General features: G+C 33.3%; 1 protein-coding gene across 4 annotated transcripts in view; it reads right to left on the bottom strand.

The window, feature by feature from the left end:
- KIFAP3 (kinesin associated protein 3) overlaps nt 1-18,696 on the bottom strand; it is a 136,764-nt gene that overhangs the window by 31,686 nt on the left and 86,382 nt on the right. For all 4 annotated transcript variants that reach the window (XR_012062720.1, XM_072946142.1, XM_072946141.1 and 1 more), the window contains 2 exons: nt 15,616-15,714; nt 10,022-10,107 (listed from right to left, as the gene is read on the bottom strand). Coding sequence is in view for 3 of the 4 variants with exons in the window: in XM_072946142.1 (XP_072802243.1) it covers nt 10,022-10,107; nt 15,616-15,714 (185 nt within the window). In the remaining variant the exon portion in view is untranslated. The remainder of the gene's footprint in view (nt 1-10,021; nt 10,108-15,615; nt 15,715-18,696) is intronic.

Here is an 18,696-nt window from a genome sequence, read left to right as displayed (position 1 = left end):
TGTGGCTTCTTCACTGTATTCTGTAACCTCTGTTCACAGAGAACATCATTGGCAGATGTTTCTGAAGGACAAATAGGCAAGTTATTATAAGCTATGGCTGCACCTGTCTAGCGCCCTACTTTCTCCACAGGTTGTTAACTTCTCACTAGTGTATTCACTTAACAGCTAATGGATAGTGCCCCTGATGGTGTAGATGGAAAAAAAAAGACTCCAGCCATTCCTCGTCATCCTAATTCTAGGGTTCTTAGTTTTAAATTCCTCTGTCATATCTTTAACACTTTTGTTGAGTTATTTTTTTAAAAAGTTGGAAAGGTGCCAGACCATAGTACTGTCCACCAATAGTTAAGATGGTCATGATGACTATGAGGTGGGCTAAACATACATTTTAGTTAAACGTTAAGCAATTTTCACCCAAAGCTAAGGCTCAAGTCAAAAACTGTCAGTACAGAAAGACTTTCTGGGAAGTAAGAATAAGTCTAAAATTTTATAATAAATGCAATTACTATTATTTAAAAATTTTTTCTTGTTAAATTTTGAATTTCTCATTACTAGTATATCTTTTAGCAGCATCCGCGGTTAGACTATGTTCTACACTGTACATCTCTAAAACTGTATAGATGCTCCTTTTCAACTGAGGTTGGTGGAGGTAGAAGATATTTTTTGGCTATGGTACTGCTAAAGGCAATTTTGCCACCAAATTATTAAGCTTTCATTCTTTCTAATGGTTATCTATTAACTCTCCTATTAGTTATCAATTTATCTCCTAATGTAATTACTTAAAATTAAATTGTATAAAAGACCTATCATAAACATTAACTACTGCATTTTACTGAAAACAATAAACATTTATTAATTCAACTGTTATATCAATTTTTAAATCACTGAAGATTTTTTATTCCATTACATCTACAGCATTAACCTACAGTATTTGAAATTGACAATTTAGCTATGAACAACAAATCTTAAATCCAAATGCTATATCTTCTGGGTATGGTTACAGTGATTAATAGATATGATAATTTATGCAAAGATCCAATTACCGATCACATACATTGTTCTGAGAAAGTGAGATAATACACCAAAAAGCATTTAGAAAATCTGTATTAAAAACAATGTTAGCCAACAGTGTTAACTGAAGAAACAGCTCTCTGAGTTAGGTACTGTAATTATTGCCATTTTATAATTGAGCAAACGATGCCCAGAACACTGAAGTAATTTGATTAAGTGTACACAGCTGGTTGTGGCTATTACAGCATTGCAGACCTAAGGCCAGCAATGTGGAAAAAGCAATTAAACACAGCACGAATGAACATTTGGCAGGATCACCTCAGAATGGATTCTTCAGTGAATGAGAATATATGAAATGACCTCCAATATCAACTTTCAGTTCTAAGATTCTATGAATGGGATGAATTGCTGACCAAGCAGTGATATGGGAGGAAGTAGCTCTTTGTCTTGTAAGTATATTCACATATTGTATTCTCAGTCATGTTCTCTCTGACCTGGCTGCACATAGGATGGTGATGGGGAAAGAGGAAATTGAAAAAATAATAGCAGAGTAGTTGTTACAAGTAGTTCACTGGCTACAGATTTAAATGGTACACTCTGGGTTTCCAAAACTAAATAAAATACTTAGTGGTGCTAATTATACAATATTGGCATTTTGATTAGCTTCAAAATAATTTAGCCCAAAGGCTAAATGTAGCTTTGAATTTCTTTAACTCATATGACTTCTCAAGTATATTTTCTGGTGGCATACATGTGCTCAAAGTTACCTGCAAAAAAAATTTGTCATATTAGAGGTGACCAGATAATTTAAGAATGATCCCATATTCTTACAGAATAAGGAAAGGATGCATTAATTATCTGTTAAGGTAAAAAATTAATGCATAAACAAAAAGCAAAATGGTATTTTGGGCAAAAAATACTTCATACTAATTGGCTTTTTTCCCTAAAAGCTAAGTCAGTTACAGGTCACCAAGACTCCTAGAATATGCCTTATAATACTAGAAATCTTATTAGATCTACATTAAAAATTGGAACTAATTTGAATGATATCATTTCTTTCATGAAAAGTAGCCTGTTCCACTTGGCAAGAGGTATAAAACTAACTTTCAATTTTCGTAGAAAAATTTTAAATTTGATTATCTGAATGAAGAAGTTTCAAGAAAGATAGAAAAACATATGATTTGACTGTTCCATTACAATTTAAGCTCAAGCACAGGATTTCTAGTGTAAGAACAGAAGTTGAAACTGTCAAATGCCCAAAGCATATAAATATGGGGTTTGCTATTTCACTAAGAGTAACACTTGCCTCTTATTAATATCTGTTAAATGTTACAGAGGTAGGTATAATTTTAAAAAGTAAATCCCCAAGCCACATATCCATAAAAATGTATTTGGCCTAGTAAGTAATGCTCTGCACAAAGAAAAAAATTCACACTTTATTCTTTTGAGTTATCATCTCTACCTGTCTCATAAGCTCTCACTCTTCTAATTTAATAATAAAATACATCTAATAAATGTAGAAATGTGCAATATTTCTTCACAAATAGCCTTTCTAACTTAAGCCTTTTTATCACTCTTCAAACTTAATGCAATGTTCTTATTAATGAACCTACATGTACAAGCCTGATTTTTTTTTTTAAGAGACTACCCACACTCCATTTGCCAGAAGTCCAAAGACACAAACCAAAAGTACTTATCAGCACCCATGACTAACTGTTGACACTAAAGCTTGACTTATGAGTGTCTTGGGAAAGCTGATTTTCCAGTGTAGTCAGTTAGCAAAGACCTAGCACCAGCTGTGACAAGACTAGCCTTACACTAAGTTATCACCTTCTTTTCTTTTAAATCAGCTTATGACAGAGAAAATGCATAGAACCAGGGCATCTCTGAACAATAAGGCTAAAAAGTACAGTGGCAATGACACAGACTGTACTGTTGTTTTATTAAAAATAGTTTTATTCTGGCTTTGAAGTATCTTTGTACTATAAAATCACAGGCTTTCTTTTCTATGACTAACATAATGAGTAACACATACATTATTGTTTACAGGATCACAATGAAAACACTATGGTTGTCTTCACAGCTTTTCAGAAAAAAACAAAAACAAAAAAGTTTCTCCCTCAGGAAATATGAAACAGAGTATGTTATTCTATACCAAGTTGAGTAATCATTTAAGATATAGAAAATTATGCTCTGCAAAAGATCCAAAAATGATTACAGATTCCTACTACAGTGATCCACTACAATGACAAGTAGCATTTTCACAAAAAGGTGGCCTTGAGATTTAACAAGTACGGGTGCCTTTTTATTTTAGACCATAGCAAAGAAAGCGGCAAAAAACCTTGACCAAACAGTATCAAGGCTTTAAAGTCTCAAGCAGTTATAAGATGACTTTCTGAAAATATCTGGAGTTTTATGATTATAAAACTATTTCCTTACTGAAAGTTGAAAGTCATAAAAAAAAAATACCCACAATACCTTTACCTTAGATAAAACCACAATAATTACTGGTATATAATCCTACCAGTATTCAGTGACTTTCTTAATTCTAATATTACCACTTAACTTTGGAAGATGTTTTAAAATATGTATTTTTAAAATATAGAGGCTAAGTATGAAAATCCTTAAGATCCTGTACTTGTGCCATAAATGTTTGCTCTAGTTTGTGATAATGCAGATATTTGAACGTTTACCAAAACAGCACCTTGGAATAAAGAATGTTATGAGGAACGCAGTATTTGTTTAAATACTTTCCTTTCTTTTTCCTTAATAGTAAATTCGTTAGACTCAAAAGAGAGAGTATCGTTTTGCTCTATGATGCTGTAGTTTTGATCTTTGTGCTTCTGAAACATTGATTATTATGTACCAGACTTCTTTAAAAATGAAATATTTTAGCTCATGGCTGTTGAGAATGTACTTAGCAAGTGTAGCAAATTAACAGGTTAGGACAGTGGTCCCCCAAATTTTAGATTTTAAGGAAGGGTTCAAAGCAAATTTGGGGGACTGATATTAAATGTAAATCAACTGCCACCTACTACTATTGTTTTAGAAAAGAAAGGCCATTTTAAGACTAAAGATGTGTGAAAAATAACCTCAAAATAAAGATATATCTTCCCAACACTAAAATATTTTCTCTTTCTCTCTCCTCTGTCTCTGTCTCTCTCTCTCTCACACACTCACACACACACACACACAAACACATTTCTGTTTCACTTTAGTGAAAACCAGTAAAAGCTTCACCACACTCCAATGGACCAGCCTTCTGGAATCCCTAGCTTCAGCTATCTTCTGTATCTATCCTCAATGAGTACCGTTTAATAGTCCTGTCAAAAGTCATAGTTTCTTTGTGTCTCAGAGTCTGAATTCATACATACTAATAACGTGGCATTTTATAATACAAAGAAACATTGGATTAGAGTTAAAGAGACCTGGATTCTTCTTCTAGTTATGCAGAAGTATGCAAATTTCTAAAGGTATTTCACTATCTTTTGGTCTCAGGTTCTTCAATTCTAAAATGAAACAAATCTAAGACTTACTCAAGTTCTAGCATTCTTTAAATAGAAATCTAAGATTGACACCATTACTCCATTAAGCTGTTGAAATAACTATCCCCCCAAAATAAAAAAATTATGGCAATAAAGGAGTTCATCTTTTAAAAATTACATAGCAACTCTAAATAAATATCCAGTCAAAAATGTAATAAATTCAACATGTATCAGTTAAAACCAATTCCTTCTAACTCCTCTCCCCCAAATCTCTACTCTCTTTTATCACAAGCCCCTTATTTCAGGAAATAAGTATGGGAATTCAGGAGTGCCACAGTCCAACCACAGCCAAGAAATGTCAGCAAAATTTATCAAGCTTTTATGGAAACACTCTAGGAATACGGTTGTTTTTTTAAATCCATTCTTGAAATGTTTGTTTTTACACGGAGTGCATCCTGATATCCTTGGTTTGTCTTGTATGTAAAGGTATACATGCTTTGTCTTTTATTTTCTTCTCTTCTCAGCTCCTGACACTATGACCTTAAGCACTAGTTTTCATAAATTCTAAAGTGTCATAAAAGACCTAACGGTTTGAGTTTATATGGAATGTGCCATCCTGAAGTCCTGTATCATTTTTGTTTACTACTTAACCATTGAAACATTATGAAGCCTTAACCAGCCTATTATCAGAACCTGTTCACTATCAGGAAAACTCTTTGTCACTGGCTTCCGTCACACCTTGTATCTGATTAACACACTTTAGGATAACATAGAGCTACACAGATCTGCTTTTTGTTCTAACGTAACTGATGGAAAACAGATTTCCCTTTCTCCTTTAATGTGGCAGCCCCCTAATTGAGAATATAATGTGGTTTATTTAATACAATTCTTCATACTAAATTAAAGCAGATCTAGAGTAATTTAGTTGCTCATTAGGGTTAAGGTAGTAGCTGCTAGAAAGATGCCTTTTATACCTGAGAAAATACTTCTCCCAATGACATGTATATATAGATATACACACAAACTAAACACACATACACAAAGAGTTGTTGACTTTTATGCACATACCACCTATTTCTCAACAGTATTGTCCCTTTAATCTTCATGATGGCATATTCTAACCAGACCTCAAAGTACAAGTATCTCTTCAACCTCTGTTTAAAGCACTGAGGAAGCTCCTCTGGGCAGTATCATTTCAAATATCCTGTCCAGTTAGATCACAATGTAAAAGATGTAACTGAATGACATTTACTTAAGCAAGAAATCATGATTTTTCTTGCACGCTATGCTTGGGTTTTTTTAATCCAACTATTGGCCACTGAAAAAACCAGTAAAGTAACAGACATAATACTGACAGGGAATACACACACACACATACATAAATTCTAACAAGAGACAAAAATACCCTAAATTTCTGCCCTTCAGGTTTATGCAATATAAAAATGAACTCCAAAAGAGGGCCAACCAAACTTACCTCATTAAATCCAATTGGACTGTATGGAATTGAGAAATAAACATCTAACTTATGAATCTGAGAAATGAAAATTTACTGAGACTGTAAAACAAGCGAGAACCAACCTCACCAGCTCTGGAAAGAACTTTTTAGAAGTTTCTGTCAACAACTCACTTGAAAATCCTTGCTCTGTACCCATACCTGACCCGCAAGCCATTTAAAAGTGACTACTGTCTACCCATTTTATCAATTTCTACCCATTCCATGTTTTTCAAAGCCTGTCCTGAAAAAACCTGAGTTCTAATGCTAACCCTAATCCAAACCATCCTAACCTTATGAAACTTTCTCTGTAACTTCCTTTTTAAGATGTTATGAGACTTTTTTTTTAAAGTGTTCTCCCTTGCTGGCAAGTTTTTAATACACCCAGTTTTTCTGCCTGACAGAGGCTTTCCCTGGTAATTTTTGTGGGGACCAAAACAACCGATGTCTATAAATCTGTATTAGTTTATCTCATTTCAATACATAAGTCTTATTAAATATAACTGTGCCTATTCTAGAATAAAGATAGCACCTTGTTTTCCAAGTTTAAAATAATTCCAGACTATAATACACACAATTTGCGAATGATCAAAATTAGAGTTACTAAAAGAGAAAAGGCTGCTGTTTAAAATCCCAGTGACACAAACCCTGTGTTAGTACCACATCACATGCAGGTCTGTGGCTTGCTAGAATGATAACAGACCTTTTAACAGAGAACCTAGGTACACTCCCTGTTCCACAAACACCTGTAGATACAAAGTGATGTTAGTACAGGACACCTTCTGATAGGACCATGTCATAGTACTGATCCTGGAAGGCCACTGCATGTCTACACGACAGTATCCTGGTGTCTAGATTATAAACTTTTATATTTTAGCAACTTTGTGTTTTTGTTTTTTTATTCCCAGTGTCTATCTTAGTGTCTGGAACACAGTATATGCTTAATAAACATGAATCAAGTATCTGACAACCCAGTCATGTCAGGGGATGAAACTGGTTACTAGTTGGGGAACAACTTATGAGGTTCTCAGATACTTCATACAAAGTTAAAGAGGGACCGAAGGATAAGAATCTAACTGGGTTTTTATAAGCTGTCTATGTGTAGAGAGTTCTGATCGTCCCTTGATGATGCCCAAGGCTTGGAAGAGAAAAGGCAATGTTCAACTGCTGTATAATTCCCTTGGAAGATCGAGAAGCTAATATAATAAGCTCCTTCTCCTTGCCTCCCTGTTCCTCTCTGCAGCTACCCCATTCCCTGCATCCCAAAGCTCCCTGTAAGGCCCAGTCAGACAGACGACAACTTGCTGATGAGGCCACAGAGACCGCATCACCAAACATGTAACCCTCTGTGGTACAAAGCGTACTGTGAACACCGATCTGTTTCAATTCACCAACTGAGGGCTTGGGATCGAATACATTAAATATTCCTATCGCTGATGTAATATTTCCATAATTTGGGAGACAAATACTTTACTGCAGAAGGCATATTTCCCTAAGGCTTGCAAGGCATCTAATTATCTTAGTATTTTTTCATGTTCCTTGTCTTGAGTGAAAGATATTTATTGTCTTAAAGATAAATTGCCTTAAGCTACAAATAATCCCACTCTTCCCATAATTTTTTGGATTTTTTTATTATTATAGAACATAGCCACGGTGAGAATACTCAGAAATCAAAATCTAGAGGTAAAAAGAATTTTAAGAGATCATCAACTTCCATTCCAGGCAGGTTTCTAACAAACTATTTTTAAAAGTTGGTTATTTAGCTATTACTACTGCTAACTGGACAGACTTCAAATTCTTCCTTGACAGCCTATTTCTAGTGTTTCATCATGTTTGCTATGTCTAATCAAAGTTTCTCCTGTTTCAAATTAAGTCAATTTCCTCATTTTACTCTTGAAAAAGATTTGGGACAAGCAGAGAACACCCTGAGTCATGATCAATAATTTAGAGTCTGAGCTCAAAGAACCAAAGACTGGCAGCTATATTGTAAGTGAAGCTGAGAAGCTGTCTTTCCACTGGTGCATTAAAATGGCCCACTTCTCAAATTTCTCCCCAATAAGGAGGTGCAGCAAGGTAGAATATAACTTTGGTTAGCTGATAAATTCAAGTAAGTGACCACAGATTCAGAATATGGGTCATTTAACACATGAGGCACTTCTGCTCTAGCAAAGGTAGCTTCCTATTCTCACTGTCCTAATGGAGACCTTTCAGTAAATTGCCCTATTTAGTTAACTGCTCTGACATGAAGTCTTAAAATGCCAAATCTGCCATTTTGCAGGACAATCTTAAGAAAACTAAAAATAGATACATGTCTGGCAAAAATACATGCTCCAAATAAATTTCCATAGTTAAAATCCAAACAGTGAACAGATTATCTTCCCCTATCATTTTAAAAATTAAAACTTTTTAGATTTGAACAAAAAATAACATAAATAATTAACTGTACTGAGGAAAGGAAATAGATACTTAATCTATATATACATTTCTTAACTAGGTGTGAATTTTGGTTTAGTTTGAATAAAATATATTTAGTGACCATCATGTGGAAGATGCTTCATATATATTTTCTCTAACCTTTACAGTAACTCTTTAGTTCTCAGAAGTGTCACTGTAAACTAAAGCCTCAAAAAGGTAAATAAAGTGCCTGAGAGTCCTCAGCAAGTGAGAGAATAGGAATCAGCTGTATTCTAAATGCAATACTCTTATCGGACCAAGTTGCCACTTCACAGAGGTCAAAAGTTGAGTCTAAGACCAGAACCCTTACTCACTGAGAAGAGGAGAAAAATGTTTTAGGAAGAAGTTGCTCCTGGTGGTGCAGCTAGCAAGCTAGAACTGAGCGAGGGCCTTGAATCTTAGAGGTGTATAATAGCAAAAGGTAAAGAAACATTCTTCCAGCAGAACATGGGACGTTTCTAGAGCCTGGTGCTCTTTGTTGGACTCCTTCCTCTCTTCTAAGAAACTGAGCTATGAGTGTGACTCAGCTGAGTGGCACAGCACAAGGCTTCCAGATCACACAAATATTTCACATGTGAATACCGTGAAATATTCTCAGCTTAATAAGTCTAGTATTTCTAAATATCATTTCAGACTGAAGTTTTTCAAAGCATGGAATGAAACAACCCAAAATTACTTGGCACCATATCAAATATTTACTTTGTTGAGTTCAGTGTAGAGAGCTATATGGAGATTAGGTGAACCGCCAAATGACTCGGTCAATTTTTTTTTTCTAACTCACATGATCAGACAGCATCTTAGGAAACCATATATATCACCAGTTTCATTTTGCTGATTCTTCTTCTTGGAAGCCCTCATATTAAGAAGGTTCTTCATGAATTTAATAATTTACAGTAATTTTCTTTGTGCTTTTACATTTTACTTCTGACCATGATTTACAAGTTCCTGCAAAGAGTGCAGGATCAACAAAGTAAAATGGAGACGAAAAATGCTCACTGGATTTAGAAAAATGAAGATCAGGGTGACTTTAATAAGCACTATTCCAATGTAGTAATGGAGGCAGAAGTCAGAACTGACATAGGTAGAAAGGATGGGGAAGTGAAGAAATGAAGGAAGTAATATGTAGACATTTTTTTCAAAATGTTGATCCTAGAAAGAAAGACAACAGGACAGAAGACACAGGGGTGGGGATAACTCCTGCTTAAGATGAGAGACTTGAACTCAGAGATTAGAAGTAACTGAGAATGATAATTTTATCTTTTAACAAATATATTCATATTTTATACTAAATATTTTCTTCAGAAATCTTGCTGCCCACCATAGTCTTCTGCCTGGATTTGGCCCTTGCACCTGCGATATGACTATGTATAAAACCTGTCTGAGTAAGAAGCCTATACTTAAAAGTTGAAAGCCAAAAGTATTAAGAATGTTTAAAAAGTGAATTTAACATCACTGTATTTTCTGAGCTTTACCAAAATACAAAAATTTTTTTATACTGAATGCAAAGTTCTAAACAGGTATACAATGTCTTTTTCCCCTCCAAATAAAGACTATACTTTGTAAAGGAAGAAAAATTACTTACCGCTATAATGTCTAATGTATTATCACAGACTTTTCGGATTTCATTATTTTTATCATGCATCAGATCTATGAGATATGCTGGAGCCTCTAAATAAAAAGTGGTTAAAGATACAAACTGTTTGAGATTGAGGCTATTAAATCATACAAGGGAATCCCGCATTTCTCTAAATTCAAATGTTACCCTGAAATGCAATTTCAAATTTTAAAATAAAATCATTAATGTAAGATGACAAAGAACATTTAACATTTCATTAAAAAAACAGGGATAACAGGGATAAGAAAGGAAAAAGATTAGACAAAAATGGGCAAGGAAAACAGAGCCAGTAAATCTCAGAATGTACAAGGCCGTATTTTTGTAAACATGAAAACTATCAAAATAACTGAAGAGGGAGCTCTAGAGTTGTGTAGCTATGAAAGCTTTCCTGAGTGACCTGGCCCTCCTAAAAGTTCAGAAAAATTAGTATCACGCAAAGATTCACACGTAAAAAATTTCACACAGCAACAGAAAAGAATCACAGTCAAATCTCATATATGGTTATAAGAGAAAACAAGACATTTTCACATGAAAGATGAAAGTATGCAACCTAATATTTCAAAAAGAGACAAAAATGTAAGAAAACAACAGATATGTATGAAAGAACAATATGAATCAGAATTAGAAAACCCAGAGAAATAATTCAGGAAATAACCACAAATAAAAGTAAAAATAATTTCAGATATACAAAAAATAAATTTATAGTAATGTAAGAATAAATAAAAACTACAGATAAAACTCTAGGCTAAAAAGAAGGTAAAAAGAGGAAAATCAGTAAAATTAAAAAATAAAAGAGATAAAAAGATTAGAAAATGACAGATATTAAAGACAGGCAAAGAAGATACAATCCTAGAAATTCTAAAGAAGTCAACCAAAACAACCAAATAGAACAAATACTAAAAATTATAATTCAAGAAAACGTCCCTAAAATTAGAAAGATAAAACTATATACCAAAAGAGCATACTTGGAAAAATCAACCAAAGATGATGAATACCAGTCAAATTCTAATACAACTGCTTGACTTAAAAAAACAAACAAACCCAGAAACATCCTTTTCCTAGCAAAATAATCGAGTCACTTACAAGGGAAAAAGTAAATTGTCATCAGACTTTTAGACTATGGACTTCCACTGGCAGCAATTCAAGATGGAAAAATACCTTAAAATTGCTGAGGGAAATAACTGGTAATCTAGAATTCCATATTCTGCAAATTATTATTCAAGAGGATAAACTAGTTATTTTCAGATACAGATATATTTTATTATTCATAGATGTCCACTAAGCAATATAAAAGAATGTAATCAATTATGGAAGAAAACCAATGCAGAGAAATACGAGAATGGAATTCAAGAAAAAATAGTAAATGAGGAAATGTATGAACATACTATAAATCCTAAATAAGCACTAGTTTTTAAAAGGAAATAATTAAAACAGTAATTTTAAGACATTATCAAAATTTTGTTATAAAAATGAGGTGAAATTATTACAGTAGATAGCAACAAATAACATGGATGATGAAGAGACAGAATTACAAGCAGAAGAGAAATTCTCAGAACTTGGTGAGAATGCATGTTGAAATTTAAGTCTAACACAAATGAAATGAAATGGAATGTATAAATAACAAGTGGGGGAAAGGGAAGAATAAATAAAGAATAAAGGGAACTCAAATCAATTAAAAAAAAACTCTCAATGAATTTAAAAGAGGCAGTAAAGAAAGAGAAAGTTATGATCTCCAAAACTTATAGTTCGTCTTGGTTAAAACTATTTGAAACAGAGGCCGCAAGTATCTACCAAGAAACTCTAGCACATGAGTAAAAGCAAATGACATATTTGTAGCACTGATTATAATTCTGAAAAAAAAGTCTATCAAGTTTCATAGCAAGTAGCAAACCAGAGGCTAATCCAGATCTTCTATTTATCAGTGCTACTTACTATATTTTTTTCAGAAATAAAGGGTTGTATTTAAAATGCAGAAAAAATATACAGAATAATGTATCCGTGTGTATTCTAAAACTCATTTTCAGAAAAATCTGTAAGGGATATGGTGTTCATTGCCTCTTTTCTCCACTGAAATATAAATTCCATTAGGGTTGGGATTTGGTCTATTTTGTTCCCCATGGTATCCCCAGCTCTGAGTGCTCAATAAATTTTTATTTAATAAGTAAATAAGACCAGCTCTACACACTACCCACAGTTTTCGTAAGGATAAGTTGAAAATAAAATTCTTAGGAAAATCTTAGAAATTCTCAGGGGGAATCCAAAAGACCTAGTCAAATTTGGGTTGTTTTTATTTCCCATGCTGCAATGGTTCAGATTATACGAAAATTAATTATTATAATAGCTAAGGTTCTCAATTCCTGAGTTGTGCTGAGAGCCATTTTTAATATTTAAAACATCTTACTATAAAATCACATTTACCTAAAATAAGTCTACACCAGCCATTTCAAAAGTCAAGTTTCTTTCATTCTCTAAAAATTGTATCAAGTAATGTCGACCAAATTTTCTAACTTAAGAAATAATGGGAAAAAAGAATGATTTCCTACCTAATAAATCTTACTTAAAATATTTCAATATACTGGTTTCATAAAGAAAATCACAATAAAATACTTAAAATTATGGTGAAATATTTTAATAATAATTTTATATTATATGACAAAATATAAGGCATATTTAAATGTTACTGATATCAACAAAAACTCTGATTTCTGAACACCAAAACATCGGGCAAAAGTACTTTAGCAATCTTATCCAATCTTAAGACACGGATGAAAGCATCAGATCTACATAGTATTCTTTGATGCTTTTGTAAAAATTTTAATTCAGCATATCTTTATCTCCCATTCTCACCATTATCAACATGTTATATTCTTCAAAATAACTATTTAAAAAGTATCGGCTTTAGATTCAATGGCTTAGCAAAAATGGAACTTGGGAGAAAATGAAAAGGAAGTTACATAAAGAAGAAAAATCAAGTAGAAGTAGTCTTAACAGTGTGAGCTCTGACAATAAAGTACTGAGAGTACTCTAAACAGACAGACCAGAACAGAGACTATGTGCAAGGCACTTGGTAAGTACTTTAAACACTTAATTCTTCCTTAGTCTTCAGGAAAAAACACAATGAGATGACACATAAGCAAGGGGTTGTCTTTAAAAGAAGTTACCTATGAAAAACTATACTGTCACTTTAATGTTTTCTAATATATGTTTCTTATAGTATCTTCTGTAGTTATATAAATCTTCTCTCTATAAAATATTCTTTTAGAGATTCTCAACCTAGAAAAGCATATTAAAGGCTCCAAGAAGACTCTGTAGCAAGAAAACCTGTTTAACTTACTGTTTCCAAAACTCATTTATCATAGAACCTTTTTTCATTAAGCAACTATTAATACTAAAGGAATATATTCCATGGGGCACAGCTGAGAAAAGTTAATTTATTCCAATGATGTTAACACTGCTCAAAAGCGTATTTGGAATTTATCTTCCTGGCAGAGTCAGTTTATAAGCCACATTTTAAAAATATTTATTACTTTATGATAAAAAAGAGTTCTCTAGAATAGCTGTTAAAGTGAAAGAGTATTTGACAGCCCATATAAAAATGAACATTTCTCAATTAGACTTGCTATTTATCAGACTTGACTCCTGGAGACTTTATATGGTTCCAGAAATTAAACTTGTCCTCAAAAGCAAGGAAAACTTCCTCCAAAGATAATACTTAAAGCATGTGTTATAGGCTTTGAATGTAACACCAAAGGAGGTTCAAAGTGTTTTGAGCAATGATCCATTATCGTGAAAAAGAAAAAGTCTCCCAAGGTGTTAATTTTAAAGAACATTAACCATATACGTACATGAATTTATTGACTAAACTAGATCTAACCACATGTCAGGTACTGTGTTAAGTTCTGGGTATAGATAAAGATGAGGAAAACAAAGCCAGTCCTTGAGCTAGAGGAGCTCAAAGTTTTTTGGTAAAGACAGGCAAATGGATACATAATTTAAGTACTTTATTAGAGGTGAAAATAAAGACATTACTCCCACTGGTAAAGGGTAGGCACAAGATTAGAAAGGTTTAACTGAGACAAAGGCTTATAAACTTATCTTTGATGGCTTGGAGACTGTAAGGGAAAAAAAGGGAGAACAATGCATTTGAGGTTGGCGAGGCATACAAAGAGGCAGTAAGTATGACAAGGAGGGTAGTGTCTGATAAATGAGAAGCTTGGTCTGCTAAGAGAAACTGTGTATTGTAGGGTTAAAGGGGAAATTTGGAAAGATAGGTTAAGGTCACAGGTTATGAAGAGCTATATACGGGAAGGAAAAGAATTTAGATTTTTCACATGGGTAATGAATGACTTCATGCAGTGTTCAAAAGCAAAAAAATTTTTTTGATATACAAATAAGCAGATAACCACAACTAAAAAACACACAAAGATTCAGCTTAGATGCCACGTCCACTGCCAGCCTTTCATGACATCTTCAGACTTGGTCATACATATCTTCTGTGCACATACCATCATGACATATATCACACTGGATTTTAATTTTATATTGATTTACTTGTCTAGCTTTCTAATTAGACTATAAACTCCCTGAATACAGGGACAGATTTTTTATACATTCAGCACTTTAAAAAGTATGTTAGATGGTCAGAATTGATAAATGTTTGCAGAATAAGTGGTAATTAATTACGTATAGTAAAAGAGATAGCAGACACAAAATTTCCAGCTAGAGGACTGGGTGAATGATACTGTTACTATGCACCACCAGTACAGAAGGTAGACTTTTTCAAGGGTGGATGCTGGCAACATCAAGTATCCTTTTGGATACAATAATGATAAAATACCACTTTCTGAGTATCTTTGCATGTTGGGAGCGATTATAGATGCCTTAAATCCATTAAGACGGACAGCATTAGTACTGATAGCAATCTTATAATGTAGAAGGTCTTTTTATTTTAATAAATTTATGGCCATTTTATAGATGCAAGAGTGTATGCTCAAGGAGGTTATGTAAATTATCCAAGGTCCTGCAGGTGGTAAGTGGTAAAAGATAATTTAAAATTAGGCTACTGAATTATAAGGCTTTTTAGGCTACGCCATACTACGTCCCTTTAGGCAGATGGAAGACATCCATGTGGCAGTTAGCAAGGAATGCCTGGTGCTCAAGAAGGAGGTTTTGAAGATGCCATATACTTAGCATATAGCTGGTAGCTGGTGTCATGGGAACAGTAGATATGTTTTCCCATGTACAGTGGATAGATAAGGTAAGATTAAAAAAGGACTACAGATAGTCTTAGGAACTTCTGATATTTAAGTTATGTTAATGGAGAAGGAAGTTATGATATATTTGTTAAGTTTCTTAGGAATCATAGCTTGATAAGCAAAATGTTCTACCTGTATACTGATTTGGGGTAAACAGATTCTGTGAAAAATAGCTTGCCCTCTAAATTTATTTCAGAGCTTGGTATTTTCTACAATATTTGAACATTTGCAAGAAAAAATACCTAAAGATGCATCTTTTATGAATATGTGAAATGTCATTATCTACGGTAAACATTGAAAGGATACGTGTTTCCTTGATTATGACATCTCTTGTGGCTTGGTGGAAAACCATTTGGTAGAAGACATAAATTATCTGACACACAAATTCGTCATCTTCTTGTTGAGCTGAAAGGGAATAGAAAACTTCAAATAAAAGGATACTCTGCTTATATACCAAATCAAAAAACACTGAGAATAATAATAGAGAATGAAAAACCTAAAAGGGACAAGGAGACAGGTAAAGAACAATTAGTTTAAATTCTTTATAACATCTGAGTGGCATATATCACTTATGTCTTAGGTGTTTTTCATAAATTACATGATGATGATCGGTGAATAACTTTCATAATATATTTTCAGAAGTTTTAAGTAAATTTGGTTATGGTTAAACTTAATAGGTTAAATTACATTGAAATGCAAAATAAAAAATAATAGTTTGAAAAGAGAAATTACATCATCTCTGAGTTTAAACCAGAACATTTGAGATTGTTCATCTCAAAAGGTTCTATTTGAAGAACTGAGAAACAAAACTGGTTTAAGAGAATAGTAACAGTGCTTTTCTGTAATTTCCACTGTATTTTGCCACCAAGTATAAAGAACTGATTAACTTCTAAGTCCCTAACGTAAAATGGCAATACTTACCACCACTGCGGTTCTTTTATTTATTTATTTATTTTTTGGTCCCTCATAAAAATTGTTCAAATAATTCTAATTTGTGAGATAAATCTGGTACTTTTTTGTTTCTATAATGTTGACCTCACATGAGAAAAACAGTTCTTTAAAAGAAAATCACACCTTCTAAATTCTAAGGTTTTGGTAGAAATTAGACTGTTATAAACAGGTTTTTCCTTTGTTGAATAATGTTAACAAAATTAAAATCTACTTATTGGCATGTAATAATAAGGTAATTTTAGTTTCAAACTAATTAATTATACTAGAAGAAATGAATGTTATGTAATCATACGAGCTAATTAAGAAACGTTTATTATCATACAAAGAATACTTTAACAGAATAGCTGATGACCACTGATTAAAATTTGTAATGGCAAAAGCAAATACTTACAGAAATTGAATTTTTAGGTACTGGTTATGAAATTTTGTCTACTAATAGTTTGCTATCAACTCTTGGCAACAGTTCAGTGCTATCTGGTAAGAGATTTAAGGGTTAACAGAACATCCAACTAGTTGGGTAGAATAAATTGTGGGTCCCTCAAAGTCCATTTGTTCCAAATAAATTCCTTCACTAACTTGCCAAAGTATCACTCTCTCATACCACCTGGGCTAAAATTTTATTCATTACTCTCTCAGTATAAATTGTTCCTCACTTAACCCCAAGGGTTTTAATCTTGAAAATTCATATATTTCTTAAGAAGAGTAGTATACAGCCTCTGTCTGTGATAACCACATATCAGAGAACAACAGAATACTGTAAAATACTGGGCTGGCTGTCGGCTTGCTTTATTTCAGCTCTCTCAGTCATAAACAATGTGGGACAGCAATTCAAGGACACAGGTCATTTGGTTTCAACTTTCTCTAGCTCACCACATAATCCTCAATCTGATTCTGCCAACTACATTGTCTTTATGTTCACCTACTAACCACCTAGTCTTAATTATTCTAACTTGAAAACTCCTGGTTACCAAAGCAAATACATATATACTATTTGTAGAAATACTTCAAACATGGAGGAATTATCTTTAGATGATAATTATCTTTAAAATGCATTATGTTAAAGAATTTACAAATTAAACTTTTAAAGATTCAGGAGAGAAAAATGGACAAAGGCTTCAAATAGGCACTTCATGTTATTAGCCATACCTAAAGGCCAATACACACAAACAGGTATTTAATTTAATTATTAGAGAGAGGCAAGTTAAAACCACAAATGAGATACCACCAGGCTACAGTTGAACAGACTGGATGTCCAGATATGCTGGTGATGCAGAATAGCTGGAACTTTTGCACATTGCTGGTAGGACTAAAAATTGCCACAGCTACTTTGGAAAACAGATTGGAATTATTTCTAAAGCCACATACATGCATACTCTGTGACCCAGCAATTCTGCTCCTACGTATGTGTCTAATAGAAATGAGTAAATATGTTCAGTAAATGAAAGGTTTAAGAATGTTCATAGGAGCATTATTTATAATAGCCCTACTCCCTTAAAAAACAAATAAAAACCACCACCCTACTATCAATCAATAGCAGAAAGGAAAAACAGCGGTATATTTACACAGCAATAAAAAACATACTTCTGTACACAACATAGATGAATCTCACATTTATAATATAGGGCAAAAGAAACAAGAATCTATTTACAAAAAGATGAAAACCAAGCAAAGTTAATCTATGGTGATAAAAGAAAGAACAGAAACCACTTTGGAGAAGGTGGAGATGACTGGGAGGTAGCAGAAGAAGGACTTCTGGGTACTGGGAATATTTTATTTCCTTATATGAGTGAGAACGACACAAGGGTGCTCACTTTGAAAATTCACTGTACTATAAATACTTACAATTTGTGTATTTTTCTTTATGTATATGTCAAAAAAGGCTATTAAAAATTAAACAAAATGCATATATATTATACCTGGTATGGGAAAAAACTTAGTGTCTTTTTAGGCTTCCCATATTAATATATTTAACATCTATACTAGCTACTTTTAATGTATATCTGCTATAAACTGAATTACATTCTTCCAAAATTCGTATGTTGAAGCCCCTACCCCAAATGTGACTGCATTTGGAGATAGGGTTAAATGAAGTTAACAAGGGTAGAATTCTGAACCCATAAGATTATGAACCTTGTAAGAAGGGACACCAGAGCACTTCTGGGTGCTAGTTCCTACCCTATTCCTCTGCCATGTGAGGATGTGAGGACACATTAAGTGGCCTTCTGCAAGCCAGGAAGAAAGACCTCACCAGAATCAAACTGCCTGCACCTTGACCTTAGACTTCCTAGCTTCCAGAACTATGAGAAAATATATTTCTGTTTTTAAGCCACCCAGTCTGTGGTATTTTGTCACGGAAGCCTGGGCAGACTAACACAAGGTCCTAGAGAACGTGGCCCAAATAGAACGCTGTTAGATTCAGACAAATTTTGTATGCAG

Source organism: Vicugna pacos, chromosome 21, assembly GCF_048564905.1.
Source record: "Vicugna pacos chromosome 21, VicPac4, whole genome shotgun sequence".
Taxonomy (NCBI): Eukaryota; Metazoa; Chordata; class Mammalia; order Artiodactyla; family Camelidae; genus Vicugna; species Vicugna pacos.
Note: the sequence above shows the minus strand (reverse complement) of the source record. Positions and strands in the feature narration are given on the sequence as shown.